General features: G+C 42.9%; 2 protein-coding genes and 3 long non-coding RNA genes across 9 annotated transcripts in view; 2 read left to right on the top strand and 3 right to left on the bottom strand.

Annotated features, from left to right (window-relative positions):
* Window positions 1-271, bottom strand: part of LOC116507093 — a 10,745-nt gene extending 10,474 nt beyond the window's left edge. The window contains exon 1 of the long non-coding RNA XR_004255150.1: window positions 1-271. This exon is cut by the window's left edge and continues 314 nt beyond it. This is a non-coding gene — a long non-coding RNA (uncharacterized LOC116507093).
* LOC116507089 (succinate dehydrogenase assembly factor 4, mitochondrial-like) overlaps window positions 1-4,510 on the top strand; it is a 10,152-nt gene extending 5,642 nt beyond the window's left edge. Inside the window, exons 2-3 of the mRNA XM_032215035.1 lie at window positions 297-443; window positions 3,318-4,510. Coding sequence (XP_032070926.1) covers window positions 297-443; window positions 3,318-3,427 — 257 coding nt within the window. The 3' untranslated portion in view covers window positions 3,428-4,510. The remainder of the gene's footprint in view (window positions 1-296; window positions 444-3,317) is intronic.
* A 1,474-nt stretch (window positions 4,511-5,984) lies between these two features.
* Window positions 5,985-7,484, bottom strand: LOC116507094. Its single transcript, XR_004255151.1, has 2 exons — window positions 7,235-7,484; window positions 5,985-6,970 (listed from the first exon to the last, which is right to left on the bottom strand). It is a non-coding gene; the product is annotated as an uncharacterized LOC116507094 (long non-coding RNA).
* LOC116507088 lies at window positions 6,167-23,689 on the top strand. Of its 5 annotated transcripts, none has more exons than XM_032215030.1 (10): window positions 6,167-6,474; window positions 9,311-9,427; window positions 10,730-10,808; window positions 11,342-11,437; window positions 13,087-13,191; window positions 13,300-13,427; window positions 13,977-14,046; window positions 14,146-14,192; window positions 15,475-15,637; window positions 15,958-16,277. In XM_032215030.1, the coding sequence occupies exons 3-9, from the start codon at window positions 10,782-10,784 to the stop codon at window positions 15,629-15,631; spliced, it is 630 nt and encodes a 209-aa protein (XP_032070921.1). In that variant the 5' UTR covers window positions 6,167-6,474; window positions 9,311-9,427; window positions 10,730-10,781; the 3' UTR covers window positions 15,632-15,637; window positions 15,958-16,277. The 5 variants fall into 5 exon arrangements, with proteins under 5 accessions (XP_032070921.1, XP_032070922.1, XP_032070925.1 ...); XM_032215031.1 differs by lacking the exon at window positions 6,167-6,474 and adding an exon at window positions 7,523-7,539; XM_032215034.1 differs by lacking the exons at window positions 6,167-6,474; window positions 13,977-14,046; window positions 14,146-14,192; window positions 15,475-15,637; window positions 15,958-16,277 and adding exons at window positions 22,861-22,930; window positions 23,030-23,076; window positions 23,605-23,689 and having other exon boundaries at window positions 9,200-9,427.
* On the bottom strand, window positions 16,907-22,441 carry LOC116507091. Its single transcript, XR_004255147.1, has 4 exons — window positions 21,345-22,441; window positions 19,644-19,763; window positions 18,831-18,888; window positions 16,907-18,148 (listed from the first exon to the last, which is right to left on the bottom strand). It is a non-coding gene; the product is annotated as an uncharacterized LOC116507091 (long non-coding RNA).
* Window positions 23,690-23,771: the final 82 nt, after the last annotated feature.

The following is a 23,771-nucleotide window of genomic DNA, read 5'->3' as shown; positions in this document are numbered from 1 at the left end:
ATTCTTCCTTCTTAAATTGGCCTCTGACACAAACAGGAACCTGTCCATAAGTATTCTGTATGCAATTTAATTAATTGTAATTTAATAAATTTATATGTCGCCCAATACTGTAGGACTCCGGGCGGCTTACAAAAACAAGACTAAAAGATAAAAAGTTAAAAATAGAGAAAGGGGAAGCAAATGCATCCATATTTACACTTTTCTTACATGATAACTATCTTTGGTTTTGCCCATTTCCATAGGCCATTCAAAACCTAGGCCTTTTATAACATATATCTTATGTTTATATGTAACAGGCTCAGCATTTCTGCACAGCAGAAGTAATACCTTTAGTGCAAAACGAAGTAGTGAACCCACCAAGCAACCACTTAAGAAGCCAGTAACACCAGTAGGTTGTTTTGATACACCAGAAGAATCCAATGTAGAAAAGGAATCACTAGAAAGTAAGTGTAAAATATAAATATAATAAATGGTGTTAAAACAGGTATAGTCTTGAGAAGCTATAAATATCTTCAGGGAAGTAGTAAAGGAAATTAATCCATAGAAATTATGTCTGGAAGATTGTTTAATGTTCTTGAAAAAGATGTTGAGGGAAAAATTGAAAATATTTCTGTCCCATTGATTCTCCATTTACGTTTTTCATGTTTATGAACTCTGAGCCGATTTTTTTTTATGCCCGTCTTTTCAGAAAATAGAATTCCTACATGATGTCTTATTAAATCTTTAGTTACTTTACACTTTTTCTTTAGCTTTCCAAATACCTTTTATTCTTTAAATATGAATGCAAGCTAAATATTTTGTGATATATAATGTTTTAGACAATATATCATTAACTTTTGAGTTTTTCAAAGTTTTTCATTTCAAAGAAACTACGTATGTATGACATGAAGCTATAGGAAGGTAGCTTCATATGTACTTAAATCACTTAGCATAACTGCATTTTCTAATATAATTTATTTTAAAAAATGCTGCTCTACTGCAGTACAAAAAATATGTTTTTTAAAAAAATCTTTGACCCTTGTGTCATGGTCAAATGTGCCATGCAGGTATCGTGTCACAAGATATTAGGAATGAACATAATAAATTCATAAAGTGTACACATTATTTTTCAGTGTGCTTGTCATCTGCTCCCTCTGGATACTTCTTTCCATTACACATTGTCCTAAAAAAGTTGTAATTAAGTAATTGCATAACATGGGAACCAGTCCCAAAGTGGTTTATTCCCAAACGCTATTGCTTGTAGAACTTCCTATAAATTTATAATATCCAGTCATGCTGAAACTAAAAGCCAACAGGTGTGTCAGTGTGGGTGGGTGTCAGAGGTGGGTTCCTACCAGTTCGCATCTATTCGGTAGAACCGGTTCGTCAAATCTACCGAACCGGTTAGAAGAGGTTCCACCAGTGGACCCGGAAAGCAGGCCACACCTACAGAAAAGGTTCCAAATTTTTTTGAAACCCACCACTGGTCCTTGGATATGATTATTCTACACTATCATGCTCCTATTTATAAAACTCAGGGCCTCTGTGAAAGGTAAGGATGACGACTGCGTTTGTGGTGCAATCAGAACATTGCGTGTGTTGAAGTTGTTTTAACGCAAACCAAAGATGCCTTTTAAAAAACAAGTTTACATCATATTCTTATGCATGTCAGTGCTGTGTGTGAGGCAATTTAAGGTGGTTCTGACAAGTGTCGTCGGCATCTTCATATCCAGTGACATGGGCGGCAAGCCACTCCCATCCGGTTACATGGTTGGCAAGCCACTCCCACAAAGGAGGCCACACCCACAGAGTAGGTTCGAACAATTTTTGAAACCCACCACTGGTGGGTGTATTCATATTCATTGAGCTCAAGGCAAGCAGCGTACATAATATTCCTGCATCGTTTCCCTCAACAATAAGGGGAGGTGGGTTGGACTGAAGAGAGTGAAAGGCCGAAAGTCCCCCAGCTGTCTTTTATGCCTAAGAGAAGCCTCAAACCCTTATAATACCAAACCACTATGTCATTTGAATTCTACTTGGGTGTATCATGGTAGTTTTAATCCCATTGATAAAGCTAGAACAAGTAGACAGTCCATTAATTTGGCTTATATAATAAATAAAGCTGTATAAAATCTGACTTCTGGTTTTGCAAAAATGACTTTTCTATGATATAAATTTGTATTTTCTACCTCATTCTGGAGTATTGTGGCATTCCTTTCAAATTTTCACAGGGGTGTAATGCTTACTTTATTACTGTTGGCAGCCAACAATTCTTTTTCCCCTCTATTCTGGATTCTCCCTGGGTGGCCCTACGTTTCACTTTGAAGAAAGCCAATATAAAGATTTCTCATGGATATATAGGTAGTCCTCAACTTAACAGCAGTTTGTATAGTGACCAAAGTTACAATGGCACTGGATTATAGTGACTTGTGACTGTTTTTCAGACTTACGACCATTCTAGCATCCTCATGGTCATATGATCAAAATTCAGACGCTTGGCAACTGACTCATATTTGTGATGGCTGCAGTGTCCTAGAGTCAAGTTTATCACCTTTTGCCATCTCTGTCAAGCAAAGTCGCATTCACTTAACAAATATGCTACTAACTTAACAACTGTAGTGACTCACTTAACAGCGGTGGTAAGAAAGGTCATCAAACGGAGCAAAACTCACTTAAATGTTTTGCTTTGCAAAATAAATTTTGGGCTCAATTGTGGTCATAAGTTGAGGACTATCTGTAAGTAAAGCATGGAAACCTGGGAAGCAGCAAATATACCAAGTATCAGACAGGATATTCACAACTACACTTTGGCTATCCCAGAACTTTGTAAATGCAAGAACAGCAATAGCACAGACTTATATATCGCGTCATAGTGCTTTACAGCCCTCTCTAAGCAGTTTACAGAGTCAGCCTTGTTGCCCCCACTAATCTGGGTCTTCATTTTATCCGACCTGAGAAGGAGGGAAGGCTGAGTCAACCTTGAGCGAGTGAGAATTGAACTGCCGAACTGAAGTCAGCTGGCAGTCTGCAGAACTAGCCTGCAGTACTGTATCCTGACCACTGTGCCACCATGGTTCATAAAACCTGTAGGCATACAAACAATTGACAAAATTCTTTTATTTGAAATGCATTTGAAAAGCAGATTCTCTGTCATCAAATTGACTGAGAACTAGCAGACAAAAATACTGAATAATTTTTGCCATTGTGCTGGTAATGAATGGAGTGGTAAAAATAAGAAAAATTCTCCAATTCAACAAAACTATGGATGATATTTGAATGCATCTGCTATTCCTTAAGATGTTTGCAAACTTTCCCCTCTTTTTTTCCTATTTGTTTAGAATTTCCCAATGATATCAATCCAACAACAAAAGAAAAAGGTGGTCCCAGAGGCCCTGAACCAACTCGTTATGGAGACTGGAAACGAAAAGGACGCTGCATTGATTTTTAACTTCTTCTTTTTTTGGGGGGGGGGTAAATGACATTTGAGTGAAAATAAAACCAAAAAGGGAGGTGGGAGGGAAACCACTTTACCTACATAAACTAAAATCTTCGTATTTAGCTGTAACAAAATGTATTTGTAGTATTTAATTAGAGTCTCTGTGGATGTTTATGGTTAAATCTAGTGAAATTTCATTTTAATAAACTAATGTGGATAGGTTCTCCGCTCTTGATTTGAGTGATGCTACAGCATTATTAAGAAAATATGTAAAACTCTGCATGAGAAAGTCTGGCAAAACTAGAGATTTATAGGTTTTCAAAGTGGTATTTTGATGTTTTGGTGAAGTTCCATGACTGTGATAAGAATGCAATAAGATTTTAATACTGTTGCAATATTAAACATACTTATTGGGGGGGAAAATGTTGCATTTATTTTTCTTATTGAATTTATTTCACTTTCAAAGAACACTTGGATATATATATATATTGGATTTAATATGACAAGAACAGTTCATTAATCAGAGTTTGCAGAATATCTTCAGACTTTATTACATACAGGCCAAAGTATGGCAGAGCAAGGGACTTCTAATATTCCTTGATTTCTATATAAAGTAATGAAGCAAGTAATTTTTCCACACATATGAACATAGTTTAATCATGACAGAGGGAGTGCTAAACCTTTAACTGTAAAATGTACTAAAATTAGTACACTGTTTAGGCCATTTATTTTTAAACCAAATACACAAAATAATTCCCAATAATTGCAAGAAGATTGTTAATTATTATCTATTAGGTATATGTTTTTTTCTCTTTAGAAATGTGATAATCCTGTGAAAGTGACTTTTTTCTTCCAATCTATTTCATTTATTGTTCCTCTGCACTTAATGAATTGTTTATCCATATCTTTAGAAAAAATGGCAATCTTGATTATGCTATCATTTATCTGTCTGATCAGCTAGCTTTATTTAAATAAAAGTTTCCTTATAAAACTATTAGCGTATTTATAAATAGCTAGAAATGTGAATTCTCAAGTGGAAGCACATTCAGGTTTTCTGAATATAAATGCATTTCATTAGTATCTACAGTGCTTTAAAACATAGCATATTAATATAGATACAAATGTCAATAAAAACTTACTGTGTTGAAATAATTCTAGTGACAATGGGTACTTTGTTTTGAATATTCAAAACAATTTCTCCAATTTAACTTCTTTTTTATATGATTGGGTAAATATTTCATGTTTGGAAATCTTGAGATTGAGTGGGATCATATTCCTGTAGCCTAGTATTTTTCCCAGTATTCATTTCATTTATTGAATTTCTATGCTGCCCAATCCCGAGGGACTCCGGGCGGCTTACAGAAATGAAAAAATAAAATAAAAAGAATCTTTAAAAACAATGGGACACAACAAAGTTAAAAAAAGGAACTCAACAAACACCCAGTCGAAAGGGGGCTGGACCTCCATCAAGGGGTCAACAGCCCCAGGCCTGCCAGAAAAGCCAGGTTTTTATGGCTTTGCGAAAGGCCATGAGAGTGGGCAGGGCCCAGATCTCTGGGGGCAGTTCATTCCATAGGGCCGGAGCGGCAACAGAGAAGGCCCTACTCCTAGGCGTCGCCAGCCGGCATTGTCCCGCTGAAGGCACCCGGAGAAGGTCCATCCTGTGCGATCTTATTGGTCTAAGGGAGGTATGTGGCAGAAGACGGTCTCGCAGGTATCCGGGTCCTAGGCCATGTAGGGCTTTAAAGGTGATAACCAACACCTTGAATCGTGCTCGGAGACTATAAAATAACTACATCTTCCATGTTTTCTCTTCTTAAGGTTGTTTAGATTTTAATTTATATACATGACACATGATACAGGTTTAATTAAAGTTCTGTCACTTTATAAACAAAGTTAAAATTGATAGAAAAGATATAAATAGAAATATGTTTTCTTTTTGCTATAGTAATGAAGTGGAAAATGAAAGTCTATGCAAATAACTTATTTGTACTGAGTAGCTATTTTGTATTATGGTAAATAAAACTTCATCTGTCACAAATATATGATATAACTTGCTTGGTATCTGATTCTGTACTTCATAACCACAACTGAAAACAAAAACATACATTTTTGTCCTTCCCAAAAAATGCAATATACATTATCTGTGATGCGCCATACTGTATTTAATATAATAGAGATTTACTAAGATAAAATGTGTTTTGTGATAATGAAGCATTTATGCTTAGAGTTAAAGAGGAAAATAATGCCTCCAACCTGATGTTAAAAGTACACTCTGAGTGAAAAGACAACATGGATCTGGGTACAATATTTGTCTATCTGGCATCATTGTATTGGTTTATTTTGTACTACAAGTAGTCCTCACTTCCTTATGGTGATGGAGAATTGTTTTGCTAAGTGATGAGGTTGCAGCATCTCCCTGGTCCCGGGATTTACATTTGGAGGCTGGACAACTGACTCCCATTTACGACGGTTATGGGGAAATGTCCTATGTGGAAATAGGACTCTGGTGTGAATGGAATGGACATGAGAGTGAGGAATATGAATTCTGATAAAACATTTTCTCTTGTCTTCATTTCTTTTATTCTGCTCTGCAATAGGAAGGAAGGAGGGGGGGGGCTGCACATTAACAGCCAGGCAGAAGTTAGCACCTTCAAACCGCCAGCCAGGAAGAATAGCTCACTTATAAGGAAAAAAAACCCTAAACCGGCACACTTTGCAAGTCACCTGTGACCGGGTGTGTGTGTGTGTGTGTGTGAAAAAACAACGTAAAACCCAAATAACCATTCAAAATGATCTGTTGTGCATGCATGATTAGGGGAAGGGCAAAGGGTTGAAGGCGACCATCCCTTGACTATAAAAACTGCTGGAAGACTCTAGTCTTGGCCCTTGGTTAGCTTTTCAAACCGGGGTCCTTAGATCTGGGTACCAAAGTAAAAGTATGATTCCATCACTTCTCACTCCACAAAAGCTTCATTTTTTTTTTTTACAAAGAAAATCCAATCCCTTTCACAAAACAATTTACAGAACAACCCTTGGACCAGCCTGGTGGAACAAAGGTGAGTTAGCAAATATTTATTAATTATTTATTAAATTTATGTACCACACATCTCACTATCCAAGCGACTCTGAACAACTTACAACAGAGCAACCATTAGCATTTTATTGGGAGAGGAAGACATTCTTGTATAGTGACTTACAAGAAATGAATCTGAAAATCCTGAAAAGCTTACCTGCTCCAAGACAGAGAAGCAAAAATAGTGGAAGAGGTTGTATCTACCCAGGTACCCCAGAATAAGTCCTATTAAATACCTGGGACTTAACACTACTCCGAAGTACAGGTAGTCTTTGACTTACAACAGTTCATTTAGTGATGGTTCGCTAAAAATAGTAAACTAATAGTTACTCATTTTAATAGTTGCTAATTTAAGAACTGCAATGTTTCACTTAACACGTGGCAAGGAAAGGTCGTAAAGCGGGGCAAAACTCACTTAACAAAGTTCTCACTTAGTCTCATGAATTTTGGCTCCGCTGTGGTGGTAAGTTGAGGACTACCTGTATTGGGCAAACGAAGGGCAGAAACGGAGACTTCAGCCAAAGAAGAGAAACAACGTGAAAGAAACCACGTAAAACCCCTTTTATGAGTGATCCGAGCGAAGAAGGTGCCGGGGTGGGTGGGTGGGTGAGCAGGCAGAGGCTGCAATCCAGGGCTGGCCCCCGCAAGAGCTGCCCCCTTAAGAAAGACTCGGGGTTGGCCTATCGCCTCCCACTACTCAACCTCCTCCCCAGCCCGGCCGCCAAACTCCGCTCCCCGCTTACTGGCTTGTCCGCCGCTGGAGGCGAAAGAGCGGCCCTGCCGGAGCGATAGGCGCAGAGCCATTTCCTGCCAAGGACCCGCGCCTTCAATGTCCCCGCGAAGTGGGCGGTGCTTGTCGAGGAAACCCCGCCCCTCGCCCGCCCCTTTTCCTCTGGCCTCCCGATGGAGGACAGAACTGCGTTTCGGGCTCTTCGCAGCTTTTGTCATGGAACGTGGCTTGTGGACTTCAACTCCCAGAATTCCTCAGCCAGCTTTGCTGGCTGAGGAATTCTGGGAGTTGAAGTCCACAAGTCTTCAAGTGGCCAAGGTTAGAGACCCCCTGATTTAGAGTATATACAGTCTACTTTGGCTCCTAGTGGCTGCATAGATAAACCTTGATGCGCTCTTTTTCGCAACACTATAAGTCGGTTTTGCAATGATTTTCTTCAAGGATTTTTTTTTTAAGCTTCCTAATCATTTGTCAGCGACCTCGGATTCTCTCGAGGTTTTTTCATCTAATCCCCTCTGTGGCATCACCCTTAACGCACTATTTTGGCTCAGAACTGCAAAAATGCCGTTTGCTGAATTCACACGCGCAAAACCTAAGCAAACGTATTATGCCTTAAGTAGATGGTCATATTCGGGGTGCGACTAAACGGCGGTAGGATAATCCAGTCCTGTGTGTTGGGCAAATGCAGACGAATTGGCACGAGCAATCAGCTTTTATGGCTATATAAATTATATATATATATCGTGCCCTGCCAGGAGACAGGAGAGATTAAATCTGGGGGACCCGACTGCATAACAACTGGCCTTCAGTGCATTGCAGCTTTTTGTTTTGGAAAGAAGCCAGTCTTTAGGGACCATTTCTTGAAACCCTGGTGGAATGGAGGAAAGCCTATACTGGCAAAGATTTGGGGCTCCTAGTATTTAAAACAGCACAAACGCTAGCGTGTTTGTTCCTAAAATTGCAGATTTTGTACTCTTAAAAGCATTTTGTGCCTTAAATGACAGTTCCTGGGACTTAACCTAATCAGTGCGAACTGGGCAGTAAAGGAGGCTGCTCATTATAGTCCCTCTAACTTATAAAGCCAAATGATAATGATAGTTCTTGGACACACGTTACGTAAGATAATCCAAGTTAGATATTTCTGTAAGTCGTTCATTCTCTTCCTTTTAATTTTATTGGCTATGTTGGAATCTGACAGTTGTCATGTGTTTATGTGCGACTGCAAACAATGTGAAGCTGCTTGAATGTAGAGAGAATCAGTGGAGTTGTTCTGACTCCTTTGAGAGTTGCAGCTTCCCTCTGGATCCCACCTCCATTTCCAGGTGCTGGAACAACCCACTTGGAGGCCTTCTCTCAACACGGAGAAGTACCACATTATATTTGAATGCCTTTGTCAGGATTCCAAATAGCATCCAAAAGTAAATCAGAATCCAAAGCAAAAGAGTCCTCAAAGTTCCCATTTATTAAGACAGCCATGTCGGCACCTCTGGGAAAACCCGAATCTGAAAGCTTCCAGGTTTTCCCCACCTAATTGAAAGTTCAAGATCTTGCCCCCACACCCACAATTCCATCACATGGTCCAATCTCCCACTGCCATGCTGGCAGTTCCACCCGTCCAGTTCTGGTCAGGTGCAGAGGTGCAGAGAAAAAGGATGCCCTTGGCTTTCTAGAAAGAATCATGTTTTGGCTACACAGTAGGTAACTCCATTGAATCCCCCCTCCCATTTTCCCACAATAGAAAAAGGCATAGTAGAATAAAAGAAAGTGTGGCAGGCCAAAGATCCAAAAGAAAGCTGCAGGCCTGACAGTCTTTTGATTTTGCAAAGTTGCTTTGGCATGGTGGAAATCTTCCTTGCATTATATAGGGCTGTGCAAAATGCCACCTAAGTGCAGCAGAATCCTTTGATCTTGTTTGATGACTTGATCTGGAACACAGTGGGATGCTTCTTCAAAAAGGTTTCTCCAATTGGGCCTCATTTTCATTCAAGTTCATAATTGGTGGGGGAGTTTATAACAACTCATCATTGGAAAGCTTCGTTGAAGACGTTTCATTTCTTAATATAATAATGTTAATGATTTGATCTTCTAGGATGCAACTGTCAACGCTGCTTACATCGCCAGCGTCATTCTGCTGAGCAAATATGATGATGACGTTGTGCAGCAAATGCCGATCTGGAGGAAGTGAGAAGCCTTGCATCATCTAGAGGTACGTACAATTAAGCTTGTGAATAAGGTTATCTTTGAACGAAAGAGCTATTCTGGCGTGTGGGCTAATTATTTTACTTAACGTAAAATGTGAGTCATTAATGAGATAGCAGTGAGGACTTCTCCCTCATCAGTGCTGGATGCTGTGGTCTTCCCACTGAGGCCAACGTCAGCCTCTATACAGCATCTGTAGAAAGAGGAGCTTCCTACATCCCGGGGCTGAAATTAGGCTAAGAGCTTGGCTCTGTTCAAGAGTGATCTCTAGGCTGGAATACTGCAATGTGCTCTACATGGGGCTGCCCTTGAAGAGCATCCGGCGACTTCAGTTAGTCCAAAATGCAGCCGCGCGAGTGATTGTGGGCGCACCACGGTTCGCCCACATAACACCGATCCTCCGTGAGCTGCGTTGGCTACCTGTTGGTCTCCGGGTGCACTTCAAGGTCCTACTTACCATTCATAAAGCGCTCCATGGTAGTGGATCTGGCTATTTGAGAGACCGCCTTCTGCCGATTACCTCCCTCCGTCCCATCAGATCGCATAGAGTAGGCCTCCTCCGAATTCCATCCGCCAGTCAGTGCCGACTGGCGGCTACGCGGAGGAGAGCCTTCTCAGTTGCAGCTCCGACGCTATGGAACAATCTCCCCGTGGAGATCCGCACCCTCACCACCGTCCAGGCCTTCCGCACAGCCCTCAAGATCTGGCTATCCCGTCAGGCCTGGGGATAAGACTTTACTCTTGCCCCTCCCGAATGTTGAATGAATGTTGGGTTTTTACTGCTAATTATTTTTAATCACATTTTCTTTTTGTGTTTTGTCCTGCACTCCCTCCCCTTATTATTGTAAGCCGCCCTGAGTCCCCTCAGGGAAAAGGGCGGCCTATAAATGCTTAATAAAATGAAAAAAAAAGAAATGAGTCCCCTTGAGAAACTCACCTATAGGGAAACCGCCAGGTCAAAGGAAATTGTATTAATCTGGATCTGGAAGTCCAGAAGGGAAGGCTGCATCTCTCAAACCGTTGATTTTGATTTATATACAGGATGGTTGCACATCCTGGGTTTTCAGACCCTTCCAAGAAAGTTTCCCGAATAGACTGATTTGCTGATCGAGTGTAATAGCTTCCTTCTTTCCTGCCCCATGCAACCCCTTGAGAATGAGAAGGGAGAATCTGACAAAGAATTTTCCTTTTCCTTCCACCAATTTATGTATACTGTAGTTTTAAATTAATGGGGAGGTTTATTCGTTGCAGAGGTTACTGTTGTGTATACTTGAACTTGCTTCTCCTAAGTAATCTTTCTCTTATCTAGAACATCCTAAAGGAGACGCCAAGGTGCGACCAGGAGATCATCAACAGTGAAAATGCAGGGAAGGCCGTCACCCTTTGTGGTAGGCATTTTTTTCATATTTCTGTGCTTTTCAAAAATGTTTCATACACACACACACACACACACACACACACACAACCCAAAAGCCATGAACAGAAGCCATGCAGAGGGTTAAATAATTCTGCTCAATTCCCAAACTTGAAAGTGCATGAGAGGGGCAAGAGAGGGTGAAATACCCAAGTTGACCCTGCAAGTTCCAATGTCAGCAGCAAATTTGCCTGATGATACTGTGATGTCTGTTTTATCATTCTTAAATGATTCTTAAGTACCAGATGCCTTTGTTCTTAAATGCCCATTGTTCCAAACTAACAGACAAACTTGTTTTTTTCTGCTAGGACTTAGCGTCCACTTAGTGTCCAGACAAATCCATAGGATGAGTTAGTAGTAGATACTAAATGTTTCTCGTTTGCCATAGGTTCACCATCACAGGTGTAGGGTCTGCTTGGGCAGGAGGTTAGACTAGATGACCTACAAGGTCCCTTTCAACTCTGTTTATCTGAATCAGCATCTGCATTCTGGTTTCCTTTGTTTCAGAGGTGTTGCTCGGTTGCTTGCAAGGCGATTTCTGATATTCTAAAGAGCCTTCTGGCGTGGCAGACAGATGAAGCTCACCTGAACAGAATAATCAAGGTACGATCGTGTGTGGAATAGTGCAATGAGATCTGCAATGTTGTCCCCAGACCTGGCCTCTTGCTTGGTGTTGAATCCTATAAGTCACCGGACACAAGGTGTGATACAGAATTATACTACTTTTATTTTGGTACCAAGACTTAAGGACCCCTTCTCTCTATAATTAGGAGTTTGATTTTTCCAATGGTATAAACCAGCCATTGAGAACGGAGCACATACCCACACCTGACGTAGCTCCCCCTCAGCTCCTGGCAATGCAATTTCCCTTAGGTGTGATTGGAGTTCTGCCTCAACTGCTCCCTTGGGCCGGGTGTGTGGTCCAGTTTATCTGTCCCTTCAGCAACCTTTCTGATCTCCTTCCTCCTGGCCCCACCTACTGGGACCGTTGGTTCTTTTGAACCAATATCTGATTCCTCCTTTTGTCTCCCTGGGTCTCCTACACCTTCAGTGCCAACCATTTCATGCCAAGGAGACACAGGCGGAGGGCACTGATGTCAGAGACCCTCCTTTTTAATGTTCCGGTTTTAGATTCGTTATCTGGGATTTGATCCCTTTTTACCTTGCCTCCTGTAGGCTTATTACCCATCCTTGTGACTATGTCTCACACCTTACAACCCCTGGGGGAGTCCCCCACAATAGTCTCACCTCGTTCTCTGGACGGTTAACTTCTGCCACTTAAGCTGAGGAAGCCTGGCTTTTGTTTCCAATATCTTTCTCCAGGATGAAATTGTCCAGACCTTGATTTTTCTGGGCTTCGACCTTTGAGTCTCACACCGTCCAGGGACTTATCTCAGGGCCAAGTCCAAAAGTAGGCAGGTTATGGTCATTCTGTCCCCCTTTCTCTGAGTTGGCTGCCTCTGGATGAATACACAGCCAAGGTACCTGGCCAGATATAATTCTTAGGAACCATTCACTCTCCCCTCAACTGCCAACTTACATGACCTGGAGGCCTCCCCTTTGATTTGTCCCTCAGGCAATGGGGGATCCAGACATGTTTGCCCGCATTCTCCACCAAACTCTTGTCCCCAAACCTGGGTTCTTGCTCAGTGTCGAAACCGATAATTCACGGGACACAAGGTGTGATACAGAATTATACTTTTATTTTGGTACTAAGATATACAGACCCCAGTTTGAAAAGCTAGCCAAGGACCAAGATTAGAATCTTACACCAGTTTTTATAGTCAAGGGATGGTCGCATTCAACCCTTTGCCCTCCCCCTCATATGCAAGCAAAACAGATAATACTGATTGGTTATTTGGATATAGGAGTTGAGATATTGCACAACATCTCAACTTCTTCCACTCTGCTTTCTTTTCCATCCTACCAGTGAGTGAAAACCATATCCCCCAGTTCAAAATCCCTCTTGGGTTTCTCACTTGCTGCTGTGCAGATTTCACATTACAAAGCACTTGAAATTTTAAAAGAAACCATTTCTGCACTTACAAAAGGAAAACCAACAAGAACAAAATTATTCCAGCCCATGCATAAGAAATAAAACACAAATTTAAAAAGTCCTTGGCGGAATAAACATAAAATAGTATTTTTCATTGTAACGATTATAGTTTTCTTTAACTGTAAGTATTTTTTTGTAAAACATAGCAAGATAGCAATACGTGTCTAGAAAATGGAATTCTCTCCGCTTTTCCTAGGCCTTGCGGAACTGGCTGACGTCGCCTGACCTCACCTTGCGTGAGAGAGCAACCCGGTCCCTGATCCAGCTGCTTCAAATCTATAAAAGGCAGATCCCATCCGAGGTGAGTTTGTTGAGGAAGAAGCCTTTCTTACCCCTGGATGAGATGGGCTTGCTGTTGGGTTCCAGAAGGTCAGCCTTGCATTTACCCTGGGCCTGTCTTATTCCGCAGAACCCGACCATCAGAAACAAGGGACACTGGATCGGCCTGTTGGTCCCTTTCTGTGTCCATACAGAACCTGCCTTCCAGTACTGGGACCTCTTGGCTGCTAAACATGAAATTCCCAGCTCCAGCAACAGGTAGGTTTCCCTCAGTGACTTATGGCCATTTTTGCACCCTTACGTAATTTTCGGGCTGCAGGAACTTTCGTCCAGTATATACTGCAGCATCTATTGCCGGAAAGTCAGCCTTTATTGACTGGACTTCAATATAAAACAACTACTTTCAATTTCTCTTTGTTTCTTGATAGGTCTGATCATGGTTAGTAAGTATTTCACCAGGAAACGCCATTTGGCTACTGGCCTGGTGATGGCTGGAGGGGCTGCAGGGACTGTCATCCAAAATGAACTGCAGCCCTTTCTGATCCAGAAGCTAAAATGGGGAGGCAGCCTAAGGGCCTATAGCGCTATTCTAGGTATATGCGTTCTGGCTGCCTTTGCCTACAGGCCCCTTCAAAAAGGTCTTGCTTATTAACAGTCTTTAAGCAAATGGTTTAAACTATATGTCAATGCTCTTGAAATCCACAAGAATTGGTGTCATTTACATCAGTAAAGCATACAAGTGAGTTGATAATATTTTTTTTACGATATTTTTTTATATGTTTAATTAAATGCCTTTGTCTTTTTAAGCTTGGGTTGGATCCATCAGCCACGCTCTGATGATGACGTTTGCTCCCCTGTCCGGGAAACTGGTGGTGAGGTATGGAGCCGCCAAAGTGGCAGTAGTTGGCGATCTGGTGACCATAGGTGGTCTGGTGTGGTCATCCTATGCGGACAAATTTAAACATCTGTTTTTCAGCCGGGGAATCATTGTCGGCGTGGGATCAAGTCTGGCCTACGCTCCAGGTAATGCTTTACATTAAAATCAAATTTTGTCACACATTTCTTCTGTTTTTGAAACAGAAGGAGGGGACAGGGATAACGCGGTGCCCAGTTCAGGAGCGGAAGGGGATGTGTCACTGCCATGGGCGGGGGTGGTGGCGGGAGCTTTGGCAGCTTCACCTCAGCCGCAGTGTCAGACGGCAAATCCGGCAGTGCTGTTGGAGGAGGAGGAGGTGGCGGCAGAAGATATTCTGGTGGCAGCGGGGGCTTTGGGGCTTCACCTCAGCTGCAGTGCTGGGCGCAAGCGGCTAGGACTGGCCGCCCACAAAGGGCCTCCCCGGGCTTGCTTTGCTGAAAACGGGGCGCTTGGTGCTAGTTTGAGGCCTATAGCGCTATTCTAGGTATATGCGTTCTGGCTGCCTTTGCCTATAGGCCCCTTCAAAAAGGTATGTATCTGCTTTGGGCATTTTAAATTAAATATCTCCTTTTTCCTGTGTGTGGGGGGGGAAGAGAATCCATATTGGGTAAAATAAGGATACAAAGTACCCCAAAGAGTTCTTTTCAGGTTTCTGAATTCTCCTACACAATTACTCAGACACAACACAACTATACATCCCTGCCCCCCCCCCCAATAAATAAGTAGCAACACGGGAATGAAAAGAAAGTAAATCCAACATTTAGGACAACTATTGGAACCATGCAATAGTGTAGAAACAATTGGAAAAGAACTGAATTTTAAATTATTTATGCTTTGTAGCTAAATTGAGTTGAGACCCTCTTTTTCCTGTTTGGGAGTTTGACCTTGGGATGGAGAGTCTTGGAGGGGAAGCACCAACCACTGAAACCAGAGTTTGACTCTTCTTCCTCCCTCCCTTTTCTCTTCCAGACATGGATCCCAATGAACAGCTGCAACCATCCAGCGACAGACCCTAGAACGTCCTTAGGGACCCCTGGAAGGCGACTTTGTTTGTCCTTGGGATCTATGTATTCCTTGGCCTCTGCCTATTTCTCCACCAGTGCAACTAAGTGGCTCTGATCAGGGGAGTGAAATCACCACAACCTGGGGAGCCCTGGGGCACTGAAAGCCCCCCCCCCCAAAAAAAAATGTTGGTGGAACTAATAGGAGAAAGAATAGAATCCCTCAGGGCTAGAAGGGACCTTGAAGGTCTTCTAGTCCAACCCCCAATCTTTTTTGTTGTTGTTGAAAATCTGGAGCCCCCATTAAGAATTATCTTCATTATCATTGTTAAGAAGACAATGTACTAGTCAGTTATATTTGATTCTTTTCCTCTTCTTCAATCCCCAGAAAAAGGTGTCTGCAAGTGTCACCAGAGAAACAAAACGAAGATGTGGAGGCTGATATCATCACTGTGGAACCGTACATACCGGAACTCATCTACCCCAACATCCCCATCATTGATGAGCGAAGGATGTCAGACGTTCTACGTTGCACGACAATGTGATGGATGGTAAGTGTTTGAACTAATTTGGTTGTTGGTTTTTTTCTCATTATGATGATATTATTGTTATTTAATTCTATGTCCAAAAGAAGAGTCTTAGCTGAAGGGAGAGGATTTGGGGCCTCTTGAGGTCACCTGGGGTCCTTGGTTGCTTTGCAGTGCCTGCTTTGGGTTTTTGGGTGGGGATGGCTGGCCTTGGAAGCTAAAAAGGAAGAAGAGTGGGAGCCTGGTAGTTTTAAATATTAATTTGGTTGTTACGTTTTATTTATTATTTCTTGCTTACTTATTTTTTTAATTAAAATATTACATTGGTGCTTCTTTTGCCCCAGGATGAATAGCTGCAGTGGGTGAAATCCCAAAACAACTGGAGCCCAATTTGGACCCCATCGGCATTGACAATCTCACCATCAGTCAGTTGCCAAAGGCCGCCTTCCTTGGAAGAGCTGACATCCAGACTGAACATCTAGCTGACTGTGTGAAGAACCACAATTCCCCCCCTCCCCCATGAGGCAGGACCTTGACATGGTTGTGGGGCTTGTGTGCTCTGAGGAAGATTAGGGCTACACCTCAGGTTCAACCATACTGAACAGGACTCATGAGAGGAATCGGACAAAGAGTGTCTCTCCCATAAACAATAGAGGAAAGCACATATAACAGAAACCCAGATTGGCTCTCTAGTTGCCCAGGTCAAGAAGGACCATGCCAGGGCTTCAAATTCTTGGACATCTGGTGGAAAATGACCTGCAGGACTCAGGGATGATGGCTGAGCATCCAGGACTGGCAGCTGATGAACAACTGGAAGGAAAGTGTTTTTCTGACTCTCCCTAAGATGGCATCCAGACTCAGCAGGGTTTTTTTTTCCCTGCTGAGAGATTCCTGGTTTCCTCACCTGAACTGGTTCTTTTCGTTTTTCTTTTTATGTACTTTTTATGTAGTTTTATTTAACTTTTGGGGCTTGTTTGTAATTTTAATTACATTTTTTGGAGGTTTTGAATAAAATAAAAATGTGATTAAAAAAAGAAATGATATGACAAAAAGTATAAATGAAATCTTAATGAAAGATTCACATTGTAGCTGCCATTCATTTGTTCTTATGTGAAATAAAAGGGTCTTGTTAAGTCCTACTGCTAAAAATTATCTATTTTTCTACTAGAGTTTACTTATGCACTCTATTAGGAAATCGTAGATATTGTTCTAAAAGCTGGATGGTATTTTTAAAACAAGATCAAAGTAGCTTTATCTAAGAATTGGTATACATGTTTGATCACAAAATCCTATTTCAACTATCCCGCCTGTATTAATGACAACATAGAAAACTAGATGAGCAAGGACCAATTGCTATTCACACCTCCTCAGTTTTATGAGGCATTATCTTAATTAATTAACTTAATTATGAGGGAGTACCGTAGTTAATACTTTGCTGGATCAAGGCATTCCCGCAAACTATTAAGGAAGTGTAAAGATAAGTGCAAATAAAATATGGCACCAGGCTAGAAAGTGGAAGATCCTGAGTTCTAGTCCCACCTTAGTCATCAAAGCTGGGTGACTGTCGGTCAGTCACTATACCTTCTACTTCACAGGGTTGTTGTTGTGAGGGGAAATAGGAGGAGGAAGGTGTGTTTGATAGATTGACTGCCTTGAGTTGTTTATAAAAATAAAGGAGTAGTAACAAATAAATCACCTTGGGGAGAGAAGGAGATGCTGCTGCACAGGGAATAATCAGATAAGGTGGGGGAGCCCCCAGGTGCATAACTGGCACAGAAAGAACCTCAGAAAGGACCCTCCATCATTTTTCAGGCTTTCAAAAGAGTTGGTGGGAGAGATGTACTTTCAGACTTTCAAGATTATCTTATGTATCCTTCCAATAAAGTAGAGTTACCTCATTTGGTCATATTTCCTATCTGGTGTACCTGGGAGGTGATGAGTGGGGGGGACTTGCTACCTTGTGTGCCAGGTGAGTCTGGCCAGAGCTGGATCTGGGATCTCAGATGCGGCTGCTGCAGACTTTTGAGGTGCTTCTTCTTGTTTTCACTCATCTTCTGAAGAGGGGTGACTTTCTCAGTTGGCTGTAGTGGTTTTTCTGCACATGGTAACTGTGGTCCATCTCAGCCACTTCATGTTGCAGACTCTGGAGGTGCTTCTTAATGTCTGGCAGAAAGTTCCTCGCCTCTTTGAGGTTTTTCTCAGTCAGCCTTCTCTTACTTGAGATGGACACTTGGCTAAGTAACCTCGTGCAGTTCTTTGTAGAGTTCTTTAATGTATTTCACCAAAGATTTGTTCTCTAGCTCTAACTGATGGCATGATCTTCTGCAGATCGTCTGTTGTGGTCTTAAGTTGATCCACTTTCTCCTGGAGATAGCTGTGCTGATCTTTCATCCACTGATTATCTTTCTGGAATTTCTGGGTCTGAAAGTCAAAGGAGTCTCTCAGTTCATCAACCTGGAAGTTGGGACCATCAGTGGTCGCTGAGAGATCATCCAAGGATATTGGCTGTACGACCATTTCTTCCTTGTTGCTGACCTGTTTGACAAATGGAGACACAGTCACATCCTCTCTCAGTTCAGGTCTAATTTTACTAACCTGCCTTCTCAATTCTGGCTTTTTCCTAAAGTTTTGGAGTCCATCATCTTCTGCTAGCATGAGATGCAGCAGGAGTGGATAACCAACAATCTGCAGAGGGGGGTCTCCTGACGAAGGATCCTTTCAATATAATCTACCCAGATCTCAACTAAAAACCATCAGGTTCAAAATATCATATTTGAGCCACATCAAGTGAAAATCAGCTCTCTGGAAATGCTGGTAAAGGTGGAAGGAAAGAGGAAGGGAGGAAATTTTAGGGTAAGGTTGGTGGATTTGATTACTGTGTGGATGGGTGAACTTTTGGGAGACCGGAAAGTCCAGACTGGGGACAGGTCATCTATCTACCTCTGTGGTCACTCAGAGTCCACACAGTTTCCATGCTGTCAATCAATGCAGACCAAACTCCCTGGAGAAGTCTGCAATGCTGGGAAAAGTGAAGGATCACCCATAAGCAGCTAAAATGAGGCTGGGGGAAGGTTGGGAGACCCAGAGGACCAGGTTGGGGACAGATCTCCATGGAGAAAATTGATCTATGGGCTACTAGGCATCAACATTCAACTTGATGACACATAATCAATCTATCAGTCAGGCAGGCAGGCAGGCAGGCAGGCGGTTAACTTACAAGGTCCCTTTCAGCTCAAGGCTTCTGTTGTCTACTTCCTTTTCATTGTTGCCTTAACCTACAAACAGGGAACAGATTAGGGTTAATGCAATCAAATGACAAAAGCCTAAAGCAGGGGTGTCAAACTCAATTCCATTGAGGCCTGTATCAGGGTTGTGTTTGACCTCGGGGGGGCGGGTGTGTGTGGCCAGGGTGGGAGTAGTCAGTTCGACATCACTCGTGTCAAGAGGCACCCCTCCCAGGCTCCGTTTTGAGCAGCGACAGCCTCCTGCAGTGCTCTACCAGCGAACTAGGGCTTAGTAGGGCCACTCGCGGCCCTCTCAAGCTCCGTTTTTGTTGACAGAGGCGCCATGGGCCAGTCCGCTATTTGTAGAGTGTCCTGCGGGCCGGATCTAAGCATTCTGCAGGCCAGATCTGGCCTGTGGGCCTTGAGTTTGACACCCCTGGCCTAAAGCAGTATAACTTTGTATAAAAACACAAACTTGGCCCTTTTAAGGCTTGAATGGTCTTCAACTCCCAGAATTCTGCTTGCTAAATGGCTGGCTGGGAGTTGAAGTCTCCCATACCTTAAAGGGGTCTAGTTTGAGAAACGCCAACAAAATCCCTCAATACTGGTCTCTCTTCAAACTATCCTGACTTCCCATTTGATTCTGAATCCAACTCAAGGCATCTCATTGCTCAAAAAACCCCACAGGAGTCGGTATCAGCTCTCTATCAATTTGACTGTCTTTGTATTGCTATAATTTCTGATAACAGGAAAAGGTGGTGACCTTTGGAATTAAGACAGACACCCCCCCCCCTGCAAATACTTACTACGAGTCCCATCTCAACCATGAAAGCCCAGTGAGTGACCTTGAGCCAGTCCTTCTCTCAGCCTTCACAAGGTTGTTCTCTTGAGGATGAAGAAATCTTAGATATGTTCACTGCCTTGAGCTATTTAGAGAAATAATAAAGGTGGTGTAAAAAATCCAAGTAATAAAAAATGAAAACAAACGTTCAGTTGCCAGGCCAAGTGTGTTATTGGGAAATAACTACTATCTGGCCAACAAAATCAGAGTTTAGTAATTTCCCCAAATCATTAAGCAGATCAACCTCTAGCTTTGTGGTTGCAATGCCCACCCAACTGGGACAGCCTGAAGCCATTTTTTTGGCCCCTAAACATTGCAGGTTTTTCCGAGTGCGCTTCACCGCCACAAAGCCAGCCAGGCCCAGCCCCTTTCTGGTGACAGGAACTTTTGACATGATGGATGAGGAGTTTGGTGACAGGTATGGAGGCTGCCAACATGGCAGGTATCAGCATGTCTGTGAAGTTTAATGGAATCCCCACTTTTCTAATCTTCCCCCCTTGGTTCTGCCTTAAAGTGAAGGGTCTCTCCCTCCTGAGGAGCCCAGGCGAGGGAGACCCTGCGATGCCCCCAGTGCCAGCCATCCAATCCAGCCACTTTCCAGGGATGTTGAGCAGAGCCTCCATTATATGGTCCAGACTCCCCAAGGATGCTGGAGGTTGCCATGGCGAGCTTCAGCCAATGAGCTTAGGAGGAGCCTCTGACATCATAGGCCAAGGCTTTGATTGGCCTGGACCTGAGATTTAAACAATAACCGCCAACTGGCTGCCTTCCCTTGAGGGTATGGGTTATCCATTGATGAGCCAATCCTGAAGGGGCTTCGAGCCCCGAATTGGCTTCAGCCAGAGCGGCTCCCTCTGAAAGGGAAACCCTCGGTCACCTGGAAAGGTTGGGGAGCCCCAGATTCCACCCCTTCTCTGGGAGTGAAATTAAAATCTTGTCCCTTGGAGTATAATCTGGTGTTAAGAGATCCAGAGAATCCAGGTTTCCCTCTCTAGGCCCAAATGATGAAAGGGAAATATGCATAAAAGAGATATGATTCATATTCAAAAGGCCTTGTGAGAAGGTGCCTGAAGAAACCCATGAATCTTTGCAAGCTTTAGCTATCCTACTCACTGTCTGCGTTGGCCAGATATGGCTTCAAGGCCAGGTGATAGACTGCCCCCAACAGGCAGTGAGAGGGACAGCTAAATCATGGAAAGAACCAGTGGAGAAGGACCCTGATTGCTGACTGGGGAGTTTTTGGAGCTGAAGTCCACTCTTCTTCAGGTTGCTAAGGTTGAGAAACATGCTCTAATAGATCTTGCACTGGGCAGTTGGACAGATGACCTCTAAGGTCTCTTTCAACTCCATTTGTCCATTATTCCCTGCTTACCTTTTTATGGAAGGAAAAACAATCCTCTCTAAAAAGGGACTTGAGCAACAAAATGGAGGATGTGGGGTCTTTGCCAGTTTTAGCTGTCCTACTCACTGCCTGCAGAGGCCAGGCATCACGTAAAGGCCAGACTATAGAGTGCCCTCTACAGGCAGTAAGAGAGACAGCTAAAGATGGCACAAGCCCCACAGGGTCCTCCATTTTGTGGCGGGAAAGAGGGAAATTGGCAAAGGAGAAAAGTGGAGAATTGTGGAGTATTTTCTGTGTGTGGAACCTTTTCTCTTCTTTTGGCACCTTGAATAAAATCCATCTTGGTTTTGTTGTCCCCAAAACTGGGCTCTTGCTTAGTGTCGAAGCAGATAAGTCAGGCAAGGCAAAGAAATGAAGACAAGAGAAAATGTTTTATCAGAATTTATATTCCTCACTCTGATGTCCATTCCATTCACACCAGAGTCCTATCTCCACATAGGACATTATGGTTAGCCTTTATTTTACAACAAAGCGTTCATTTGCCACTGGATTAGTGATGGCTGGAGGGGCTGCAGGAACTTTCGTAAAGAATAAACTTCACTATTATTTCATTAAGACTTTTGGATGGCGAGATATTTCGCGTTTGTATAGTGCAATTCTAAGCATATGTGGATTTGCCTACAGGCCTCTTCAAAACCGTATGTATCTGCTTTGGGCATTTTAAATTAAATATCTCCTTTTTCCTGCAGGAACTTTCGTCCAGTATCAACTTCAGCATTATCTAATCCAGAAGCTTGGATGGAGAGGTAGCCTGTGGGCCTATAGCGCTATTCTAGGTATATGCGTTCTGGCTGCCTTTGCCTACAGGCCCCTTCAAAAAGGTATGTATCTGCTTTGGGCATTTTAAATTAAATATCTCCTTTTTCCTGTGTGTGTGTGGGGGGGGGGTGAAGAGAATCCATATTGGGTAAAATAAGGATACAAAGTACCCCAAAGAGTTCTTTTCAGGTTTCTGAATTCTCCTACACAATTACTCAGACACAACACAACTATACATCCCTGCCCCCCCCCCCCCAATAAATAAGTAGCAACACGGGAATGAAAAGAAAGTAAATCCAACATTTAGGACAACTATTGGAACCATGCAATAGTGTAGAAACAATTGGAAAAGAACTGAATTTTAAATTATTTATGCTTTGTAGCTCAATTGAGTTGAGACCCTCTTTTTCCTGTTTGGGAGTTTGACCTTGGGATGGAGAGTCTTGGAGGGGAAGCACCAACCACTGAAACCAGAGATTGGCTCTTCTTCCTCCCTCCCTTTTCTCTTCCAGACATGGATCCCAATGAACAGCTGCAACCATCATGGTCTGATCATGGTGAGCCTTTATTTCACAAGCAAACGCTATTTGGCTACTGGCTTGGTGATGGCTGGAGGGGCTGCAGGGACTGTCATCCAAAATCAACTGCAGCACTTTCTAATCCAGAAGCTGGAATGGAGAGATAGTTTGCGTGCGTATAGCGCTATTGTCACACATTTCTTCTGTTTTTGAAAACATGCTGCCCCTTCTCGGTTCTTTTGAATCGAGTAACTTGCAGATAGGTAGGTCATTGTTACATTAAGGTTTCCAGCATAGCTTTGATATATTGTACTGCAGTTTTGTTTATAATTATGTCTTGCTTATTAACAGTCTTTAAGCAAATGGTTTAAACTATATGTCAATGGTCTTCAAATCCACAAGAATTGGTGTCATTTACATCAGTAAAGCATACAAGTGAGTTGATAATATTTTTTTTACGATATTTTTTTATATGTTTAATTAAATGCCTTTGTCTTTTTAAGCTTGGGTTGGATCCATCAGCCACGCTCTGATGATGACGCTTGCTCCCCTGTCCGGGAAACTGGTGGTGAGGTATGGAGCCACCAAAGTGGCAGTAGTTGGCGATCTGGTGACCATAGGTGGTCTGGTGTGTTCATCCTATGCGGACAAATTCAAGTATCTGTTTTTCAGCCGGGGAATCATTGTCGGCGTGGCATCAAGTCTGGCCTACGCTCCAGGTAATGCTTTACATTAAAATCAAATTTTGTCACACATTTCTTCTGTTTTTGAAACAGAAGGAGGGGACAGGGATAACGCGGTGCCCAGTTCAGGAGCGGAAGGGGATGTGTCACTGCCATGGGCGGGGGTGGTGGCGGGAGCTTTGGCAGCTTCACCTCAGCCGCAGTGTCAGACGGCAAATCCGGCAGTGCTGTTGGAGGAGGAGGAGGAGGTGGCGGCAGAAGATATTCTGGTGGCAGCGGGGGCTTTGGGGCTTCACCTCAGCTGCAGTGCTGGGCGCAAGCGGCTAGGACTGGCCGCCCACAAAGGACCTCCCCGGGCTTGCTTTGCTGAAAACGGGGCGACTGGTGCTAGTTTGAGCGGCCGGCGCAAACTACCGTCAGTCGCCCAGTGCTCAACAAAACAAGTCTGGGGAGGTCCTTTGCGGGTGGCCAGTTCTAGCCGCACCTTAGAGGGGGTCTTCCCGGAAGCACCAACCACTGAAACCAGAGATTGACTCTTCTTCCTCCCTCCCTTTTCTCTTCCAGACATGGATCCCAATGAACAGCTGCAACCATCCAGCGACAGACCCTAGAACGTCCTTAGGGACCCCTGGAAGGCGACTTTGTTTGTCCTTGGTTGTTGGTTTTTTCTCATTATGATGATATTATTGTTATTTAATTCTATGTCCAAAAGAAGAGTCTTAGCTGAAGTT

Source organism: Thamnophis elegans, chromosome 4 (assembly GCF_009769535.1).
Source record: "Thamnophis elegans isolate rThaEle1 chromosome 4, rThaEle1.pri, whole genome shotgun sequence".
Classification (NCBI taxonomy): domain Eukaryota; kingdom Metazoa; phylum Chordata; class Lepidosauria; order Squamata; family Colubridae; genus Thamnophis; species Thamnophis elegans.
The sequence above is the reverse complement of the archived record's forward strand: the minus strand, read 5'-3'. Positions and strand labels throughout refer to the sequence as shown.